At 35.6% G+C, this 22,902-nt stretch overlaps 1 protein-coding gene across 2 annotated transcripts in view; it reads left to right on the top strand.

Moving 5' to 3' along the window:
• The window catches only part of ARHGAP32 (Rho GTPase activating protein 32), a 217,963-nt gene that overhangs the window by 127,845 nt on the left and 67,216 nt on the right, over positions 1–22,902 (top strand). For both annotated transcript variants that reach the window (XM_044919193.1, XM_044919194.1), the window contains one exon: positions 12,836–12,917. In XM_044919193.1, coding sequence (XP_044775128.1) covers positions 12,836–12,917 — 82 coding nt within the window. The remainder of the gene's footprint in view (positions 1–12,835; positions 12,918–22,902) is intronic.

Consider the following 22,902-nt stretch of genomic DNA (forward strand, 5'->3'; position numbering starts at 1 on the left):
TTTTTGTCACTAATATTAATTGTTATGGATGTGCCAGAGTTATTCATTATAGGACATCTTGGTTGTTTCCAGTTTTTGGCAGTTATTAATAAAGCTGCTATAAACATCCATGTGCAGGTTTTTGTGTAGATAAAAGTCTTCAGCTCCTTTGGGTAAATACCAAGGAATACAGTTGCTAGATCATATGGTAAGCCTATGTTTAGCTTTGTTAAGAAACCACCAAACTGTCTTTCAAAGTGGTTGTCCCATTTTGCATTCCTACCAGCAATGACACTGTTCAGCATTCTCACCAACATTTGATAGTTCTCAGGGTTTTTTTGGATTTTAGCCATTTTAATAGGTGTGTAGTGGTATTACATTATTGTCTTAATTTGCAAATAAAGTCCGTTATAACATTTACTAATATACTTAAGGGTGTTATAGTGCTATCTTCATTCTTCTATTACAAGTAATTCCTTCCTTTAACACTGATTTTCAATCTTTAGTGTACTTAAAAATCACCAGGGAATCTTGTTAAAATGTAAAGTCCCAGGACCTAAGCCCCAAAATTCTGTCTCAGTGGTTGTGGGATAGGATGTAAAACCATATTTTATCTATGTCATTCTGGCCCTGGTGTTCTTCAGACAACTCTTCTAGAAGCAGTGCTTACTCTGTGCTGTAGGTAAGCTCTGCTAATCATCTGGTGGTTGATAAAGATTAGCATTTTGCCAAGTTCTAGTCTGTGTATTGTTTTGGACCATAATTTAGCTGTGGGAACAGAAAGATTAGTTCATCCATGTGTTTTAATTATACCGTGACTCTGTTTCTTTTCTTAAACTTCTGGGAGTAGGAAGTGTGAAATTATATTAACTATAGTAATTTGAAATTCTGAAATCTGTTTTTAGTTTATTTCCTAAAGTGTATATTGAATCTTTTACCTTTGTTTTATCATAGAATGTACTTAAGCAAAAAACCCCCCCAAAAAACAAAACAAAACAAACAAAACAAACAAAAAACCCAAAACAAACAAAACCCACAACTATTTTTTTTCTCATTTTTTAAACTAAATGTCGTCAGCTTTTGTGCCTGGCTGTAGACCCTTGTTGGAAATATGAGGTAGAGTATCTGGAGAGCCCTTTTTCTTAGGTAAAAGACATAACACAAATATAAAATGTTAATATCTTTGAGGATTATTTGTTTGTGTAGGCAGTTTCTCAGAGTTTTATCTGGGAGCTGCTAGCAACAGAATGACTTGAGAAACATGTTAAAGCTAGGTATTACCGATCGGAATCTTGGGGGATAGGGACAGGATTCTGAATTTTATCAAGTCCTTCAGATAATTATTAAACACAAAATGTGATAACCATGGAGCAGCCTCCCATTGTTTATCCTGTGCACAGATAAAAGAAGAAATTAAACAGAGTTTAGCAAATGTTCTCTTTTCCATCCAGGAAATCTTTCTTGAAACACATTTGGGATGCACTTAATTTAATGGATAGAATACCACTTAGAGGGTGCCTGGGTGGCTCAGTTGGTTAAGTGACTGCCTTCGGCTCAGGTCATGATCCTGGAGTCCCTGGATCGAGTCCCGCATCGGGCTCCCTGCTTGGCAGGGAGCCTGCTTCTCCCTCTGACCCTCCCCCCCTCATGTGCTCTCTGTCTCTCTCATTCTCTCTGTCTCAGATAAATAAATAAAATCTTTAAAAAAAAAAAAAAAGAATACCACTTAGAGATTGACTGAATTTTATACAGCTCACGTTCTCTTAGTTCTCCATAAGATGGTAAAGGATCAGGGGCACCTGGGTGGCTCAGTTGGTTAAGCGACTGCCTTCGGCTCAGGTCATGATCCTGGAGTCCCAGGATCGAGGCCCATATCAGGCTCCCTGCTCTGCGGGGAGTCTGCTTCTCCCTTTGACCCTCCCCCCTCTAATGCTCTCTCTCTCTCTCTCGTTCTCTCTAATAAACAAAATAAAATATTTTTTTAAAAAAAGATGGTAAAGGATCAGCTTTTTAATTTTTCATAGTTGCCCTAGAATGTTCTGTGAGTGTCTTTGTGTACAAATATGAAAGAAGCAATTCTTGGACAATAACAATGTCCTTACCTCAGGAGTTTAATGTAGTTCTAAATAAATTATTTTCAGAAGAGTATTATTTATCCAAAGGGAAGATGTTTGGAAGCCTGTCCCTCATAGTAGTTTAGTGGAGGAAGGAGGTTTACCTGCTCATTTATAAAAAGACCGTATATTTATATATGGGGTCCAAAGCTGTGCCTTTTCATTACTTACTATTAAATGGGGCGCCGTATTTCCTCTCTAGTTAAGTTTTGGGAGATCATGTAAATTTTCATCTGTAATGTTAAATAATAACTTCAAGGAAAGGTAGTATGTGATACTACAAATAAAAGCAACTGTAACACTTCTTCAGTGCTTCTTAAGTGTGCTGTTCTAAGTGCTTTGCACTGACCTTAAATTCTTACAGCTCTGTGAAGAAGGTACTATTATCTCGTACTGATGACAAAACTAAAGTGTAGGGGGTAAAACAACTAGCCCATTGTTATTCTGCTGTTTAATATCAGAGCTTAGATCAAATCCTAGGTATTCTGGGCAAAGAAGAGATCATAGTAGTAATTTAATGAACCAGTAGTGGCTTGTACTACTTACTGACTTGTATGAATCATAGATTTCTATAGTAGAAAAAATGATAGTGGATCATCTCTTCTTAACCTGTCATTTAAAAATTACAGAAATCTAGAGACAAAAGATTTAGATAAATTGTTCTGATTCACAAAGACAGTACGTAATGGTACAGCCAGGACCAGTACACAGGCTTGGTGAGTTCCAATTCTATATTTTCCCCCCCTTGGATCATAAAAAGATATAAATTTTCTTAAATTATTTTTCATATTTCTTGTTTCTGTTTTTATTTTTCTTATTAGTGCAATTGCCATTATCAGCTGCCATTGATATTTGTTTCTTGATATCCTTTTTCTAATTTGTAACATCAGAGCATGTCCTATCAAATGATATTTAAACATTCAGTCTCATGGAAATGATTGACAAAATGGCTTAGAGCAGTAGTTCTTAACCTTATCAAACACTTCACACCCTCATTATAATAAATATTTTCTAAAATCCTTCCATATGATTTCTGAAATGAAATTTACAAATGATGTAACTACCTACAAACAAATACAATTTCAGAGAAGGTGAAATCATTTTCACACATCATATAGAAGAAATACAAGTATGTTGTGTATTTAAAGTATACAATATATACTTGAAATACAAATATTTGGAACAACTCCATGAGAATCTTTTATTCTAAATGTAGTCCATAGACTAGCAGCATTAACGTCAGTCAGCAAATACAATAAAATCTATTTATGATAGCATCAAAAATATGAAACACTTGGTGATATATCTGAAAAAAATATGAAACATCTCTGTACTAAAAACTGCAAAATATTTTTGAGAAAAATCAAAGAATATTTAAAAAAAAAGAGGAGAGAGACACCCTATGTGTGGATTGGAAGTCTTTACGTTGTTAAGATGTCATTATTCCTCACATAGATCCCAGTCAAAATCTTGGCACACTTTTTTGTAGAAATTGATAAGCAAATTAATTCATAAGAAAATGCAAAGGAGCTAGAATAGAATAGCCAAGATAAATTTGAAAAAGAACTAGGTTGGAGAGCTAACATTAATTGATTTGAAGACTTACTGTAAAGGTACAGTATCAAGAGGGTGTGTTATTAGTGGAAGAGTAGACAAATAGAATAGTAGTGCAGAATAGAGTCCAGAAATAGACCCATACATATACATGGACAAATGATTTTCAACAAAGATTCATCAATTCAGTGAAGAATACATGGTCTATTTTACAAATGGTACTGGAACAATTCGTTGTTCCTATGCCTCCATTATAAAACCAAACAAAAAACTTTGTTTTTTAAATCATCTGTAAAACTTACTCCAAAATGGATCATATACCCAAATATAAAGCTTAAACTATAAAGTTCCTCGAAGAAAATATAGGGGAAACTTTTGTGACTTTGGATTAGGTAGAGATTTCTTAGATGCAACATGAAATGAACAATTCATAAAAAAATAGAATTTCATCAAAGTTGGAAACTTTTCTTTGAAAGACATTACTCATAAGACAATAAAAAGAAAGCTACAGACTGGGAAAAAATATTGGCAATGATTATATTTGACAAAGGACTTGTATATCTGACAAAGGACTTGTACTCAATAAGGAAACAGAGCTCAATTTTAAAAGTAGGCAAAGATCGAAACTTCACAGAAAAGATATATGTCAAATAAACACATAAAGACATGCTCACTGTCATTTGTTATTAGAGAAATGCAAATTAAAATGACAGTGAGATATCACTACATACTTATTAGAATGGTGAGGCTGTGGAGGGATTGAAACACACAGGATTGGTGAGAATATAAGATGCTACAATTTGGAAAGCAGTCCGTCAGCTTCTTAAGTTAAATAGACACCTACTATATGATCCAGCCATTCTACTCCTAGATTATTATCCAAGAGAAAAATAAAGCTGACGTCCAGACAAAGACTCATATATGAATGTTCATAGCAGCCATATATATAATAGCCCCAAACTGGAAACATATTTTATCAACAGATGATTAATGGGTAAACAAATGGTGCTATCTCTACAATGGAATATTACTGGAATAAAGAGGAATGAATTACTGATACATACAGCAACATGAATGATCCTCAAAATAATTATACGGAGTGAAAGAAAACAGACAACAAAAGAGTATATTCTTTTGACTCCATTCAAATAAAATTGTAGGAAATGCAAAGTAATATAGTGATAAAAAGTAGATCAGTGGTTGCCTGGTGAGCAGGGATAGGGGTTGGGTAGGGAGAGGGAGAGATGACAAAGAGATAAAAAGAAATTTTGGGGGGTTGATGAATATATTCAGAATCTTTTTCAAAAGATTATTTATTTATTTGACAGAGAGAGCATGAGCACAGGCAGGGGGAGCAGCAGAGGCAGAGGGAGAAGTAGGCTTCCAGCTGAGCAGGGAGCCCGATGTGGGGCTCGATCCCAGGACCCTGGGATCATGACCTGAGCTGAAGGCAGACGCTTAACCAACTGAGCCACCCAGGCACCCCTAATATATTCAGAATCTTGATTGTAGTTATAGTTTTACAGGTGTCAGACTTACAAAAATGTATATATTAAATATGTACAGTTTATTGTCAATTATACCTCAATCAAATTGGGAAGAAAAAACTGGAGAAGCATCTTTGACTTAACTTTTTATGTATTCAACCCAGTTGATAGTTTCTTTCTCTTCTTACCTCTGTGCCCTTACATTCATATACTCTTCTTAATTCTTCATGCCATTTTGAAACTATACATTTTTATTATCTCTTTCCTAGTTTGCAAATTCCTAAAATGTGCTTCTGTTTCTTGTCATCCCCCCTTCCTCCTACCCTAAAAGGTATACACTGCTTTTAGATTTTTCTTACTAAAACACACCTGTTCCTGTCCTTCTTCTGCTCAGAGTTTGTCACTTTCATAGAGAAGAAACTTCAACCTTCTTGTCATGATGTCAAGAGACCATCCATGATTTCTCACCCCATTTTCCTTCTCCAGTCTTACTTACCACTCTTATTTTATAAACTCAATTTCCACATAAATTAAACCATCATCCTTCCTTCCCCCATTACACAGGTTGCTCTTTTCATCTACGTGTTCTTCCACTTATAATGCCTCTCTATCCTCATCTTACTCCTGCCAAGGGAGAAAGGTAAGGTAGAGTTATTAAAATTTTAAACCAACCGTAATTTTATTTGATACGTCATTGAGCTAATGGGGAAAAATTAATCTCATTTGTTAGTTACTTGCTATATAACAAGCAGTTGTGCTCAATATATCATTCCATTGGCCCCTCCAATTTCTGCCATTATCCACTTCTTCACTTGCTTTTTTACCCAGATTAGATTCTAGGGCCAACATAATTTTTGTTTTGTTTTTTGTTTTTTTAAATTTTATTATGTTATGTTACTCACCATGCATTACATCATTAGTTTTTTTTTTATTCTTATGTTAATCCCCATACATTACATCATTAGTTTTAGATGAAGTGTTCCATGATTCATTGTTTGCATATAACACCCAGTGCTCCATTCAATACGTGTCTAGGGCCACCATTATTACATTTACTCATCACAAGTATATGCTTAAACCCTTCAGCCCTGTTTTCTTCTCTTGCTTCACTAGTGGTCTCTGTTTGGCTTAATGCAAGAATGGACACTTCATTACTCCTCTTACTTAAGGTCTCATCAGTATTCTGTTTCTTTTTTCCTGACATGTTCTTCTCTCAGAAGTGACATGACAGTCTTAGAGTTCCTCTGTCTTCTCAGTCTTTTTTTTACAGCACTTCCTCCTCTAGCAGATCCCTGAAAGTCTGGGGTCGAACTACCTTCTCATTTCGTGCTCTTTGTCTTAGACTATCTTATTTACTCTTTTAACTTTAAATTCAATATATTTGCCCATCTCCCAGATTTATACCCCGATTCCTGAACTTTTTTCTTTTCTTTTTTTTTTTTTTTAAAGATTTTCTTTATTTATTTGACAGAGAGAGACACAGCGAGAGAGGGAACACAAGCAGGGGGAGTGGGAGAGGGAGAAGCAGGCTTCCTGCTGTGCAGGGAGCCCGGTGCAGGACTCGATCCCAGGACCCTGGGGTCATGACCTGAGCTGAAGGCAGACACTTAACGACTGAGCCACCCAGGTGCCCCATGTTTCTTTTTTTTTTTTTTAAAAAGATATTTATTTGAGAGAGACCGAGAGAGAGAGAGAGAGAGAAAGAGAGAGCATGAGCAGGGGGAGGAGCAGAAGGAGAAGCAGACTCCCCGCTGAGCAGGGAGCCTGATGTGGGGCTTGATCCCAGAACCCCAAGATCATGACCTGAGCCAAAGGCAGACGCTTAACCGACTGAGCCACCCAGGCTCCCCTCCTAACTTTGTTTCTGAGTCCCAAACCTTAACATTCTACTGTAAGAGTAATGTTTTTAGCAGTAGAAATTAGGGAGCTGGCATTAAATGTTTGGGAGACAGTGTAAATAAGGCAAAGAAACGAGAAGCAATGTAGAGTTTCTTGGGACATAAAGGTGGAGAGACACAAATAGGAATATCTCAAAAAACCACTGCAAAAATTATTAGATGGAACCAGGAACTGGGAAGTCAGAAATTGAGGGAATTTGCTTACAGTTTTACTCCTTTCTGTGTAGTAGCAGCAGCTGCTGCTTCTTTGTCTCACTCTTCTCCTTTTTTTAAAAAACTACTTTCTAGTTCTAGCAACTCGGAGATAAAGATTCAAGCCTAGTTCCAAAATCTTAAGAGGCAGACTAATTGACTAATTAACTTATGGTCTGATGAATTGTAACTGGGATGTTGTTGGCAGGGGCACATAGTCTGGACTGGACAGAGATCCTAAAAAGGAGTGAGTTCTCTAAGAATATTTGGGGAGTGGGAAGAAAATAATTGACTTTCAGGGTGGGAGAGAATGCATTTGTCTTGTTTGAATCTCCTGAGTGATGTGATTTTTCTTTAGCAATACAGAGGCATGCAAGGAGGATGGTATATTGATTTATTTTGGAGAGGGTTGCTGGATTGGTTTGGCAGAAAGTTAATATTGTGAGGAAATTAAGGGTACTGATATTTTTTAAAGTTCCACTTTAACTTTAAAATGATCAATCTCTTGGTTCATACTAGGTAGCAAAAAGAGATTGGAAGGGGACTAGGTACCCTAATGGGGAAATATACGGGGAGAAGGGGATGCAGTACTTCTGAATTTGAGCTTCAGTTGTCATGGAATATATGAGCACGAGAGGCCTGGGAGGAGAGGAGGTTGTAGTCTGAGAATGAAAAATTGGAAACTCTCTGAGGCCAGTAGTTCCAGTTGATGAAGAATCTGTGGTATATCTCTGAAAGTAAGAGCATTACTTTACTAAACTTAATAAAAAAAAAATTTGTTATGCTAACAGTCCTAAAGGTTCACTAGCTATTAATTACATAAATCAACCACTAGAATAGGAATTTTTTTAAAAAAAAAATCAGTGATAAACACATTATTGTTGTGTTGAAATTCCTTTTAGATTTTGATTAGTTGCCTCAGGGAGACCATAGTTAGGATTAGGCTCCATTGGTAAGCAATGACTTTTTTCCCTTACAACTGTTACCAAAGCTTCAGCCTTAAGTTATTGCAGTAGTTTCTTATGTAGCATTCCCTCTATGTTGTACCAAAATATTTTTTCAGTATATTCACTTTTGTAGCCAAACCTATTTCTTTTATAGTTTGAGCCGATCCTCAAGGTAGAAGAAGGTCAGAAGAATCAGATTGCAGTTGGTTAGTTACATTTAGGTCTGTCCTTATTTACTTGCTGAGAGGGAGCCATATACTTGTCAAGCTGCTGGAAACCTGTTCCTAGGAGCTATTAGAGTTAAGACAGGCCCTGGACTGAGGATACAGGTATAGATTAGTGGTGAGCCAGAGCAAGTTGTGAAATTTTTTGGAATTTTATAGTACAGTTGGGAAACACAGCTGCTATTAGAAATTAAAGCATATGTTTACAATGAAGTGAATTGTATTAAAAATAAAGGTTATAATAAATACTTAAACTTTATTTGGAATTATTTTACTATATTTTACTGTTATCTGTGCTCTTGAGGTAGGTTTCCACCTAGTGTTCTGTATGGTATAAATACTACTTAACAGGCTACTCTGTGTCTTTTTTCAACTCTGCATTCAGTTGTGTCATGTTGGTAGCTTGAAATCAGCCATGGTGGGAGCACTTATACCACGGACCCTGGCAAACGCTATAAATCAAGGCCTTTCCTCCTGAAGGGCCAGTTGTTCAACTTTTACCAGCACACTGTGGGATATATAGTAGTCCTGTGTTATCTGCGGGGGATACTTTCCAAGACCCCCAGAGAATGCCCCAAACTATGGATAGTCCTGAACATTATATATACTGTTCTTCCTATACATACATACATACCTATGATAAAGTTTAATATATAAATTAGGCACAGTAAGAGATTTACAAAAATAATAATAAAATAGAACAATTACAAAAATTTAGTAAAAGTTATATGAATGTGATCTCTCTCTCAAAATACTGTACTGTACTCATCCTTCTTGTGATGATGTGAGGTGATAAAATGCCTATGTGATGAGATGAAGTGAGGCTAATTATGTAGGCACTGTCATATAAGGTTAGGCTGCCGTTGACCTTCTGACAATGGATGAGAAGGAGGATCATCTGCTTCCAGACCATGGTTGACTGTGGGTAACTGAAACTGAAAGCAAAATCTATGGATAAGGGTGGAGATGTCTACTCTAATAGTATCTCTTGCTTTTTCTCACTTTATCTCAAAGACTTGGGGGAAAACTACAAATTGAAAGTCTTTTTTCCTTCCTGGAAGCTCATCCCTAACCTGTTGTAGCCTTATCTTTAATTGTTCTTCTTCTTCTTCTTTTTTTTTTTTTTAAAGATTTTATTTATTTATTTGACAGAGAGAGACAGTGAGAGAGGGAACACAAGCAGGCGGAGTGGGAGAGGGAGAAGCAGGCTTCCCGCGGAGCAGGGAGCCCGATGCGGGGCTCTATCCCAGGACCCTGGGATCATGACCTGAGCCGAAGGCAGACGCTTAACGACTGAGCCACCCAGGCGCCCCTAATTGTTCTTCTTCTATTACTATATTTTTATTACCTACTCCTCTACCCTGTGGGCCCTAGATGTTGGTCTTTTCTCTCTCTTCCATCTTATTGCTAGAGTTGAATCTCATTTTGATTTCTGCCAATATACCCAGTTTCCCTCACCCTTCTCAGCCATATAAATTAGAGCGTTAGAAATTGTCACTGCTGGCAGAAAGAATAATATATGAAACAGGATGACATAGCTCATAGATAATATTGCCAGAGTTCCAGTCACTTTTAACATTTGACATTTTGAATTTATCGAAATTGTTAACTGGGTAGCCACTGGGTGGTTCAGTTGGTTAAGCGTCTGCCTTCAGCTCAGGTCATGATCCCAGGGTCCTGGGATTGAGCCCCGCATTGGGCTCCCTGCTCAGCAGGAAGCCTGCTTCTCCCTCTCCCACTTCCTCTGCTTGTGTTCCCTCTCTCGCTGTGTCTCTCTCTGTCAAATAAATAAAATCTTAAAAAAAAAGAAATTGTTTATATTTGGTAAAATATTAGCTTAAGTATGAGTCAGAAAAGTAAATGTTCATTAACTGTGTTTTTAGGGTTAGTTATATATTTTTTCCCCCTAGGATTAGTTATATTCTGGTGTATATTTTCAACAGAGCACAGCTTCATTTTTTTGTGATGGAAATTTTATAATAGGAAAGTAGAATCTACTTGCCTTTCACAAATTTATAGAATCAGCTCTTCCAACTAAAAGGCTTACTAATAGGAGTACTTTGGGTTTCAAGAAACAGAAAAGTGAACAGAGAAAGTGACTGATGGCCACTGTTGAGTTAGCAACTTAGAGATGCTAGGCAGAAATTTCTAAGATTCTCTTAGTCTTTCTTTTAAGGTCAAATGATGGTTCCTACAGATCTACTCTCCATACCTGCATCACAGCAGGAGGAAGGAGCTAGAATAGTAGCAGCAGAGCTGTATTTGCATGTGCTGTGGCTACACCTGGGCACTGAATATATAGTTTAGCTAATAGTAATATTATACTTTATAATAGTAATATTATACTTTATGATGAAGGGAGACAAGTGAGCAGGGATTGGAGATAGGCATTAAATGAAGTTACCATGGACCTCTACATAGTACACAGTATCACATTCACTCATATATCTAAACCTAATGCACTGAGACAAATTTAAAAAGTGCAAATGTAACTAATATATGATGTAGTTCTCCAAAGAAGTTCATTAAGCTTTGTTCAGTCTAGGAAGTGATGGAAAACTAGTTTTTATTTGCTGAAAGATATTCAAGTTTAGAAAATAGGCTAGGTGCTTTCACACAAATTATGTGGTAGCTAATATTATCCCCATTTTTACAAATTAGGAAACTGAGACAGATGTTAATTAATTTGCTCCAGATCACAGAACCTAGTAAATGGGCAGGCCAAGTTTAGAACCTGGTCTTTTCTCTCTAGAAAGTGGCGGAAAATGTTTATAAATTGAAATTAATTCTAATTTTATGGAAAGAATGATATTTGATAGGGAAGAAACTCAAGTCCACACATGCAGAAGGTGGTAAGTGTTATGTGTCGTCCATTGAAAGGTAGAGCCTGAGCCCTCTAGGCTTGTAGTAGCCAGTGTATTGGAGATACTAACACTTAGTGGGTACTTACTGTATGCATTTTGCTTATACTGATCCATTTAATTCTTATAACAACCCTTATGTACTAGGTACTATTACTGTGTTTAGATGAAGAAACTAAAAACAGGGAGGCTGAGTCACAAACCTGACCTTGTAAGTGGCAGACCTAGAACTGAACCCAGGCACTCTTACCCTTGAGGCTGTCCGTTAACCATGACACCATCCACCCTCTCATAATAACTGGTATGTGTAAGGAAGAATAAGAAGGGTTTCTCAAGGTGATTCTTATCTGGTTCTAATTGATCTTGGAAGAATTCCTACTTGTTTAGCTACATAGGACATTGAATAAAATATGGTATGAAATTTCACCAGTAAAACAAACACTTAAAGCTTCATTTTGGAAGGCAATGCATAGGAACTTTAAGAACCCCAAATTCAGATATCTTTTAAACAAAACTGGTAACATGTTAATAACCCCTTTTCAGCTCATGATAATTGGTTACATCTTCATAATTTTAAGAACTACCATGGAATATCAATCCAGAAATTGGAATAAGAATGCAGTAAATGCATATGTGAAAATAATCCCACACAGATGGAAGTTATACAGCTCAAAACTTTATGATGAATCATAACTTTTGGAAGACCATTCCATTCTTCCCGAGTCTGTCAACAGAGGGATGTAAAAAGTGATGTAGTTTTCATGTTCAGCTTTAACATCTGTTGCATGGTAGCCTGATTATATTCCTATCTAAGGAAACATCTATAAATATTGGCAAAGATCTCTTTTTTACTTTTGTTTCCAGGCTGTTTATCTCTGTATGTATTCTCTTGGCTCTACAGTGGATCTCTGTGTAATGTGGGTGGTCTGTGGTGAGCTCAGTATTTTCCTAATACAACTACTTACGATTCTAGACCTAACATTATTGGTTGTTTTCTTCTCTTTTGGTTTCCCACTTAATTTATACACTACTAGCAACAGTAAATACCAGGATTTTAAATGAGTAATTGTTTCACCAATTTATTTTAGTCCTGTCATTTTTCATGAAACCTGTGAGAGAATGAAAATTCACAAAGAAATTTGAATGTGGTTTAGTGTTGACTTTTTTAAAATTACAGAGAAGACAATAAATACGAAAGTTGGCCGTAGATAAATCAATACAACTGGGTTGAAATTTCAGCAATGTAAGTTATTAAGAGGTAAAAATTGTATATACTGCATGTATAGCTTGGTATCAGACTAAATATTTTAATTGGTATAAAAAAAGTTTGAGAAATTAAAAGCTAAAACTGAAAAAGCAGACTTAGATATTTGGACTCATAATACACAACTCTGTATACTCATAGCAACAGATTGTTTTATTATTTGTGTAATTGGTATCATCTGTGATTTAGAGTCTTGGAATAATAGAATCCTTTGGGAGAGACTGTGGAGTACATTACTGGAATTGAATTGGCAGTGTTCACACAATGGTCTGTGCTCTGGTTTAGAATCCTGTCTTTGCTGCTTTTCTTCCATAGGTGGGACTCTTCCCTGGACACTGCGTTGAATTAATTAATCAGAAAGTTCCCCAGTCAGTGACCAACTCAGTGCCCAAACCAGGTGAGTACACTTTTTCATTAGTGTGGTTATTTTATCAGCTGCTTAAAGAAACAGATTTTCTCTTTTAGCTGAACACATAGCTTGTTTTGCTGTTCTTTCCATTTATTGACATAATATGAATCCTTAATTTTATGTGGTTTTGATTTTTAATATATTCTTATTTCTCTATTGATTATTTCACAAAGGTGCATTTGACATTTCAGATAATTTCAGAGAACTTCTTGGTCCATTAATCTTTGTCATCATTTGTTTTTGTAGTTATATAGTAGGGATATAGCTTATTAATGATAAAAGAAATAACAAGTTTAAAGAACTCATATAGTATGATTAGCTGAAAAGTAATAAATTAAAGGGAATATATACTTTATCAATGACTATGAACATCAAAACTATTTTATTTTTTTAAGCTATTTTAAACAGCATTTTCATTACTTACATAGTGTATTTACAGTGCTGTGTAAATATATGGACTGTTTTTTTTTTTTTTAAAGATTTTATTTATTTATTTGAGAGAGAATGAGAGAGAGAGCACATGAGAGGGGGGAGGGTCAGAGGGAGAAGCAGACTCCCCGCCAAGCAGGGAGCCCGATGCGGGACTCGATCCCGGGACTCCAGGATCATGACCTGAGCCGAAGGCAGTCGCCTAACCAACTGAGCCACCCAGGCACCCAATATATGGACTGTTTTATGAATAAATAAAGCAGTGTCACAGGGGATGGAAATCAAGAAAATGGAAGTTTTTGTTTTTATTGGGGTGATTTGATCTAGGCAAATTGTATAGAGTACTTAGCCTGGAAGTTTTTAGTGTGATATAAATTTTTTAAAGGAAAACAAAACAAAGATTGAAAGATTTTGGAGGAAAGGGAAAGTAATCAAATTTATTTCTCTTACTTGCATTATATTCCCTTTGCCTTTCTCCATCCTTCTCCCTACTCTGCCCCTAGTAGAAGAAAAAGAAAAAAATCTCTGGGCCTCGGAATTTATTTGGACTGTTTTCCTTAAAGTATTTTCTAGGGTTAGAACCTATGTGTAAGAATTAGAAGGAAAAAAAGCTTATTTAGTATTTTCCCACCTCTGTCCCCAAAGCATACATCATACCATCTTTGCTTATAGTATTTAGGTAAAGGTAATAAAGGTCAATAACCCCTTTTGAAGCTTATTTCTTAACAGAAAGTTAGGAATTTTAAAATTCTAGGCAGACTACCTTTATTGTTTAGTAGAGAAAAATACTTGAAAACAGTGTTCTTTGCAGTTCTACTTGAGACAGGATTCTTAGTCTCTTTTCAAAACATTTTTATCCTCTGTTAAATCCCCCTTCTTTGGGTAAACACTATTAAAAAAACTTTCTCAGTGGGTACTTGCTCAGTAAATGTTCATTAGCAGTTGTGATGACTATAGGTTTCTTTCTTTTTTTAAATATGGCATCATTAACTTAAAAGAAAATCCCATACCCATTAGCAGACAGTGTCCCAACCTCTCCCTGCTTCCCAGCCCTAAGCAGCTACTAGTTTACTTTCTGTCTCTATAGATAATTTCCCTATTCTAGACATTTCATAAAAATGGAATCATATAATATGTGGTTTTTTGTTATTAGCTTCTTTGACTTAGCATGTTTTCAAGGTTCATCCATGTATCAGAATTTAATTCTTTTTTATGGCTAAATAATATTCCATTGTATGGGTATACTATAGTTTATCAACTCATTTTTAGTCGTTTCCATTTTTGACTATGAGTAATGCTGTTTATGAACACTGGTGTTCAAGTTTTTATGTAGATAAATATTTTCATCTCTCATGCATATATTTAGGAATGAAACTGCTGGGTCCTATGGTAGCTCTATACTTAACCTTTTGAAGAACTGCCAGACTGCTTTACAAAGTAGCTAACCATTTTACAATATCCCTGGCAGTATATGAGAGTTTTAGTTGCTTCATATCCTTGTTATTGTGTTTTTGATTGTTGCCATCTTACTGGTAATGAAGTGGTGTATCTTTGTGAGTTTGATTTGTATTTTCCTGATGACTAATAATGTTGAGTATCTTTTTATGTGCTTATTAGCCATTTGCATGTTTTTGGAGAAATATCTATTCAGATTCTTTGCCCATTTTTTAATTGGGTTGTCATTTTATTATTGAGTTGTAAGTATTCTTTATATAGTCTAGATACAAGTCCTTTATCAGGTAATGTGATTTACAGATATTTTTCTCACATTCTGTGGGTTGTCTTTGCCTGTCTTTATTCTGTCCATTGAAGCATAAAAGTTTTTAATTTTGATTAAGTTCAATATATTTTTTCTTTGGTTGCTTATGCTTTTGGTGTCTTATTTATGAAGACTTTGCCTAACCCAAGGTCAAGATTTGCTCCTATTATTTTATTCTAAGAACTTTATAGTTTTAGGTCTTGGATTTTAGTCTGTGATTCATTTTGAGTTAGTTTTTGTGTCTGGTGTGAGGTCCAACTCCATTGGACATCTGGGAGTCTTAGTACTATTTGTTGAAACAAGGGTTATTCCTTCCCCATTGAATTGTCTTAACTCCCTTGTAAAAAATTAATTGACCTTAGACATAAAAGTTTATTTTTGGACTTTTGGTTCTATTCCACTGATCTGTATGTCTATTCTTAAGGTCAGTACGACCCTGTTTTGATTACCTTTGTTTTGTGGTATATTTTGCTCTTAGTTTATTCTTTCTCAGGATTGATTTGGCTTTTCAGGGTCCCTGGCAATTCCCTATGAATTTTAGAATCAGCTTGTCAATTTCTACAAAGAAGTCAGCTGGATTTTGATAGGGATTGTATTGAATCTGTGTATCAATTTGGAAAGTAGTACCATCTTATCAGTATTTATTAAGTCTTCCAATCCATGAACATGGGATGTTTTTCCATTTATTTAGACTTCTTTAATTTTGTTCAAGGTTTTATAGTTTTCAGAGTATAAATTTTCATTTTTTGTTAAATTTATTTTTTTTCTTTTTGATGCTATTGTAAATGGAATTATTTTCTTGATTTCATTTTCTTATTCATTGCAAGTACATAGAAACACAATTAATTTTGTATACTAATCATGTATCCTGAAACCTTGTTGAAATGTTTATTCTAATAGTTTTTTTTAGTTGGATTCCTTGGGATAGTCTATATTCAAGATCATGTTATCTGTGAATAGAGATAGTTTTACTTCTTCCTTTGCAATCTGGATGCTTTTTATTTCTTTTTCTTGCCCAATTTCCCTGGCAAGACCTCTAAGAATGGCCATCTTTGTCTCATTTCTGATCTTAGGAGAAAGCATCGTTCATTCACGATTAAGTAAGATGTTAGCTGTGGGGTTTACATAGATGCCCTTTATCTTAGTTCTTAGTTTGTTGAATGATTTTATCATGAAAAGGTGTTGGCTTTTGTCAAATACTTTTTATCTATCTGTTGAATGGTCATGGGTTTTTGTGGTCACTATTTTAAAGTTATTAAATTCAACATCAAAAATTTATTGTGGTTTCTCATGCATTATTTTTATATATTTCTGCTGTGTAAACTTAACCTGTTAGGTATTAAGTTTGTGGGTTGTCTTTGATAATTCTGCCTCAGGTATACTGTAAACTTAGTTTTTAAAAATTAGCTTAATATTGGTATTAAATTGTGCCAATTAAATACTTTCTCATGTTTTGAATGAGAAAGTGACATTTTAATAGTGATAACCTCCAGAGCTTTTAAAACTTGAGAAAGTTGATCAGTTATTGATAGTTCTGGAAAATAAATTTCTATTAATAGACCTGTATGACATTGTTAATTCTAAATTAGTGATGACATGTAATGACAGCACACCTTCAAAAGCTAATATTTTCTCTTTTGTGAGCAACATTGCAGGGTTGGCATAAGGAAATGTGCATTCTTAATATATTTTGAAAGGGATGATGTGAATTCTATCAGCCTCAGGCTTGTTTCACACTTTAAAACTGTCTTTGCCTACAGTATAAACAACTTGAATGTTCTATTTATTTTTAACATTGCCATCTGTTACTGTTAGATGCCAAATCTGAAAGATGCAGCTATAGTTTGAGACTGAAATTTAAAGCTCCCTATATTATTACACAACAAGGGCACTAGGAAAAATGTTCCCTTTGGAGCTCTTCTTAATGTTCTCAACATGTTCAATTATTTGTGTATGCAAAAATAAAATCAATGAGTCACCATGTCCTGATCAAGAAAGCAAGTATCCATGCTGCCTTAAGAAGAAGAAGGTGTGGTAGAGTGGGGTTGAGGGGGGAGAGAGGGAGAGAAAGAGAGAGGAAGACAAGAAGAGGAAAGAAAAGAGGAAGAAAGATAGAAGCTTGTCCATAAGAAATTGGCAGTTAGTTCAGTCACTACAGGTTATGGTTTGATGGAGGAAGATGAGGTTGAGGTAGGGGGAAGAAGGGAAAGCATATGTGGTTTTCTTTGTGTTTATCCTGTTTGGAGTTGATGGAGCAGTTGGATTTATTTATTGATCTCTTTCTTCAGGTTTTTAGTTTTCTCAGCTATTATCTCTTCTGTATTTCTTTTGTGCAATAGTTTCTCTTTCTCTTTTTCTTTGCACGTCTGTTACACTCTTTGATATTGTCTCACACATCCTCTTCTCAGTTTAGATACTTACATTTGACCTATCTTAAATTTCACTGATTTTTCTCTCCCTGTAGGCTTCTCTTAAGCCCATCTAATAAACTCTTCAATTCTTACGTATTTTATTTCTTAGATTAACATTTTGTCTTTTTTTATAATTTCCATGGTGGAATTCCTCATTTTCTCACATTATCTACCTTTTCATTTATAAAGAAAGAAAAAGAGGGGTTGGAGAGTTGGGGAGGGAGAGGGGAGAGAGAGGAAGGTAGGGAAAGAGGGTAAGAGAAAAGCAAAGACAAAAGCAAAGCTTATTTTTGAAGTATGAACTTCTTAAGATGAAGGGCTTAGGGAATTTAGAGAGAACACTTCCTCTGAAAACAGAAAATTTGGACAGAAATATAAAAATATCTCTTTGAAGCACTGGAAGGTTAATAAAGCAGTAAACACTTACTGAGCTAAGGTTAAGCAGAAGAAGGGCATCCTGAAGAGTGACCCCAGTATATGGAGACATTATTCCTGTAGGGTATCTACTGATGGAATAGAGAAAGTCACAGTGCTAGGGGAATAAAAATTGGAGTTCAGAGCCCAATAGGTCAGAGTTGCTGATAAATGCCCCAAGTTTTGAGGTAGGATTTTTGTGGAAATTGACAACCGATTCTAAACTGATTCTAAAATTTATGTGGAAATGCAGAGCCCCAAATACCCAAGACAATTTTGAAGAACAGAAAAATGAGAAACTTACTATTTTAAATATCAAGATTTATTGGTCTTTTAAAAAGATTTATTTATTTATTTGAGAGCGAGCAAGCCAGGGTTAAGGGTGCAGAGGGAGAGAGAAATCCCAAGCAGATTCCTCCGTGTTGAGCTTGATCCCACTACCCTAAAATCACAGCCTGAGCCAAAACCAAGAGTCGGGCGCTCGACAGCCTGCACCACCCAGGTGCCCCAAGATTTATTGTTAAAATTTCACTTATTAAGATGATGGTGTTGGGGCGCCTAGGTGGCTCAGATGGTTAAGCATCTACCTTCAGCTCAGGTCATGATCCCTGGTCCTGGGATTGAGCCCCACATCAGGCTCCTGGCTCAGCGGGGAGCCTGCTTCTCCCTCTCCCTCTGCCTCTCCCCCTGCTCATGCTCTCTCTCTCTCTGTATTTCTGTGTCTCAAATGAATAAATAAAATCTTTAAAAAAATTAATTAAAAAAAAAAGATGATGGTGTTGATTCAAGGGTGGACAAATAGATGAGTGGAACAGAATAGAGTCCAGAAACAAACCTGTGAATGCATAGGTACTTGATTTATGACAAAGGTGGCATTTCAGAGCATTATCAAAAGGATAGTCATTTCAGTAAATGGTGCTAGGTCACCTTGATACATATATATATATATATATATATATATATATATATATATATACACATACACACACACACACACATATATGTATATATATATTTCTTATTTAATCCTGTATATAAAATCATTCCTGGGAGGAGAGTTACAGATCTATATGTGAAAGGTAAAACAGTGAAACTTTCAGAAGATAATATATATCTCCATGACCTGTTTTCATGATCTTGGGGTAGACATAAACAGTAATCATAACTGAAAAGCATAATAATTAAACCTAATTAAAGTTCAGAACTTCATCCTAATACGCTATTAAGATAATGAAGAAGGCAAGTCACAAAATGAGAAAGATATTTGACAGAGGTCACATAACTAAAGTATGTAAAGAGTCAATAAGAAGAGACTAATAAACTGATTTGTTTAATTGAGTAAAAATTTGGACAAGTACTTTAGTAAGCATATGACAAGAAGATCAACATCATTAGTCTTAGGGACTTAAGGAAATCCAAATTGAAATCTTACTAACTGTTTTTAATGCATGTCCACTAGAATGGTTAAAATGTAAGAATAAGAATACCAAAGGTTGGCAAGGATATATATCAGTGGGAATTCTCACATGCTGCTAGTAGGAGTGTAATGTGGGACAGTCATTGTTTGGCATTACATACTGAATTTGACACATACCCTGTAATCCAGCAGTTTCACTGTTAGGTATATATAGAATGTTTATAGCAACTTTAGTCCTAATTGTCAAAAAACTTGAAAAACTCAGAGGTATTCCATAATGGAATGGATAAATGAAGACATGTTCATTGAATAGATTCTTCTACACCAATGAAAATGAAATGAGTTACAACTATATTCAACAATATGGATGAATTTCACAAAAATAAATGTTGAGTTGAATAAATGTTGAAGCCTGCTATACATACATACATACATACATACACTGTATAATTCCACATAGATAAAGAGAGTTCAAAATCATAGAGCTCAAGACCATTCTGCGGTGTTAGAAGTCAGAATATCAGTTACCTTTGGAGAGGAGGAGGGGGTAGTGATTGGGATGGGTAGGAGAAAGAGGATTCTAGTGTGCGAGTAATGTTCTGTTGATCCTGATGGTGATTGTACAAGAATATAATAATGTTGAGCATCTTTTCATGTGCTTATTGGCCATTTGTAGAGAAATGCATTTTAAAGTCTTTTGTCATTTTTGAATTGGTCACTTTGTGTTTTTTAAGTATATTTTTAATTCTTTGCAGTATTGCTTTAATATTCAAATGTTGGAAATCACATTTTCAAAATAGATTTGATATTTCCATACTGTGAAATACCCTGCAGCCATCAAAAAGAAAGAGGTAGAGGCATATGGAATTTTTTCTGTGATGTATTGTTAACTGAAAAAGCAAATCACAGCATAGTATAATCCCATTGTAAATTCACAGAAGAGGATCTGGAAGGATACATGCCTAATTGGAAAGGGGAATGGGATTATGGAAATAGCAAGAGACATTTCATTTTTTCTCTGTTTGCTTCTGTATTATTTAATCCCTTTACAGTAAACATGTATTACTTTATAAAATATGAAAAAATTGATTGTGTCTCCCCTTAATTCCATCCTGTCCAAATAGGTGATTTCCAAGGGTCCTTCTTAATGTAACCACCCCATAAAATAGATATTTTCTGATGGTAGCTTTAACTTAGATATTTCATTCAATTTATATATATGTGTGAAAAGCAAGCAGCACAGCTGAAGAGACAAGAGCATAGGGTCCAACCTTAAGTTTCAATCCCTGTGCCACATTTTACTGTGGGTGCATATCATTTGGCTTCTCTGACTTTCAATTCCCTTATCTAAAAAGATTCCTTTGAAGATTAGGGATAAGGCATTTAAAGCCCCTGGATATTTAATAAATATCAGCTGTATTATTTATTGATACATGCTTATACACTGTTATGTTATTTAAACTCCAGAGTGTCACAAGCTAGATTTAGTTTATATAGATATGAAATTAGTATATTATTTGTTGGTAAAATCTATATGCCAGCATGTCACAGTATATCATTGAAAGAAATGAATTACAGTAGTTTCCATGGGACCACGGTGGGGGAGGGAGCCTCTTTGGATGGCCACTTGAATAGAGTTTGCATTATAAATTTTTGTCTTTTTTTGGTGACAGCTGAATTTTTTGGTTAGTAGACATAGAAGTAGCTGAGGCCTTCATTTGGGGGAAAGACTTAGTAATTAGATGTAATACTGTGAAATCCTTATATTAAGAAGTAGTTTATAAGGAACAAATTAGCCCGAATTTGTAGCATAATTTTGAAATAAAATTTTTGTTTGTTTGTTTTTTTCTTTTAGGGAACTGGTCCTCTAGTGTCTTACTTCCTTTGTTGTTTTACTAGTTTTTTTAACAGTATTGCCTAATTATGGTATTTTTCCTTTATTTTCGTTTGTTTGCTCCTGAATTGTTTCTGTTCTCTTTCTTTGAGTTTCTAGCACTTTGTTCTTCTGTAACCATGTTTCTTTAACATGTCACTTTATTACGAAGTGACCAGACATTTTATATCAAGTAAAGTTAGCTGTAGGTTTTTATTTCTAGTATGTGCAGTATTGCATTGAGCATATGCTTATATTCTGGAGGCTAATCCTTCAAGAATCAGATATTAAAATTGGTATCATACCATCCACTTTTTTCAAAGAAATGGAACAAATAATCCTAAAATTTATATGGAACCAGAAAAGACCCCAGATAGCCAGAGGAATGTTGAAAAAGAAAAGTAAAGCTGGTGGCATCACAATTCCAGACTTCAAGCTCTATTACAAAACTGTAATCATCAAGACAGTGTGGTACTGGCACAAAAACAGACACACAGATCAATGGAACAGAATAGAGAGCCCAGAAATGGACCCTCAACTCTATGGTCAACTCATCTTCGACAAAGCAGGAAAGAATGTCCAATGGAAAAAAGACAGTCTCTTCAACAAATGGTGTTGGGAAAATTGGATAGCCACATGCAGAAGAATGAAACTGGAGCATTTCCTTACACCACACACAAAAATAGACTCCAAATGGTTGAAAGACCTCAATGTGAGACAGGAGTCCATCAAAATCCTAAAGGAGAACACAGGCAGCAACCTCTTTGACCTCAGCCACAGCAACTTCTTCCTAGAAACATCGCCAAAGGCAAGGGAAGCAAGGGCAAAAATGAACTATTGGGACCTCATCAAGATAAAAAGCTTTTGTACAGCAAAAGAAACAGTCAACAAAACCAAAAGACAACTGACAGAACGGGAGAAGATATTTGCAAATGACATATCAGATAAAGGGCTAGTATCCAAAATCTATAAAGAACTTCTTAAACTCAAGACCCAAAGAACAAATGATCCAATCAAGAAATGGGCAGAAGACATGAACGGAAATTTTTCCAAAGAAGACATCCAAATGGCCAACAGACACATGAAAAAGTGCTCAACATCGCTCGGCATCAGGGAAATCCAAATCAAAACCTCAATGAGATACCACCTCACACCAGTCAGAATGGCTAAAATTAACAAGTCAGGAAATGACAAATGTTGGCGGGGATGTGGAGAAAGGGGAACCCTCCCATGCTGTTGGTGGGAATGCAAGCTGGTGCAGCCACCCTGGAAAACAGTATGGAGGTTCCTCAAAAAGTTGAGAATAGAACTACCCTACGACCCAGCAATTGCACTACTGGGTATTTACCCCAAAGATACAAATGTAGGGATCCGAAGGGGTACGTGCACCCCGATGTTTATAGCAGCAATGTCCACAACAGCCAAACTATGGAAAGAGCCAAGATGTCCATCGACAGATGAATGGATAAAGAAGATGTGGTATATATATACAATGGAATATTATGCAGCCATCAAAAGGAATGAAATCTTGCCATTTGCAATGATGTGGATGGAACTGGAGGGTATTATGCTGAGCGAAATAAGTCAGTCAGAGAAAGACATGTATCATATGACCTCACTAACATGAGGAATTCTTAATCTCAGGAAACAAACTGAGGGTTGCTGGAGTG

The sequence above is a fragment of the Neomonachus schauinslandi genome, chromosome 11, assembly GCF_002201575.2.
Source record: "Neomonachus schauinslandi chromosome 11, ASM220157v2, whole genome shotgun sequence".
Taxonomy (NCBI): Eukaryota; Metazoa; Chordata; class Mammalia; order Carnivora; family Phocidae; genus Neomonachus; species Neomonachus schauinslandi.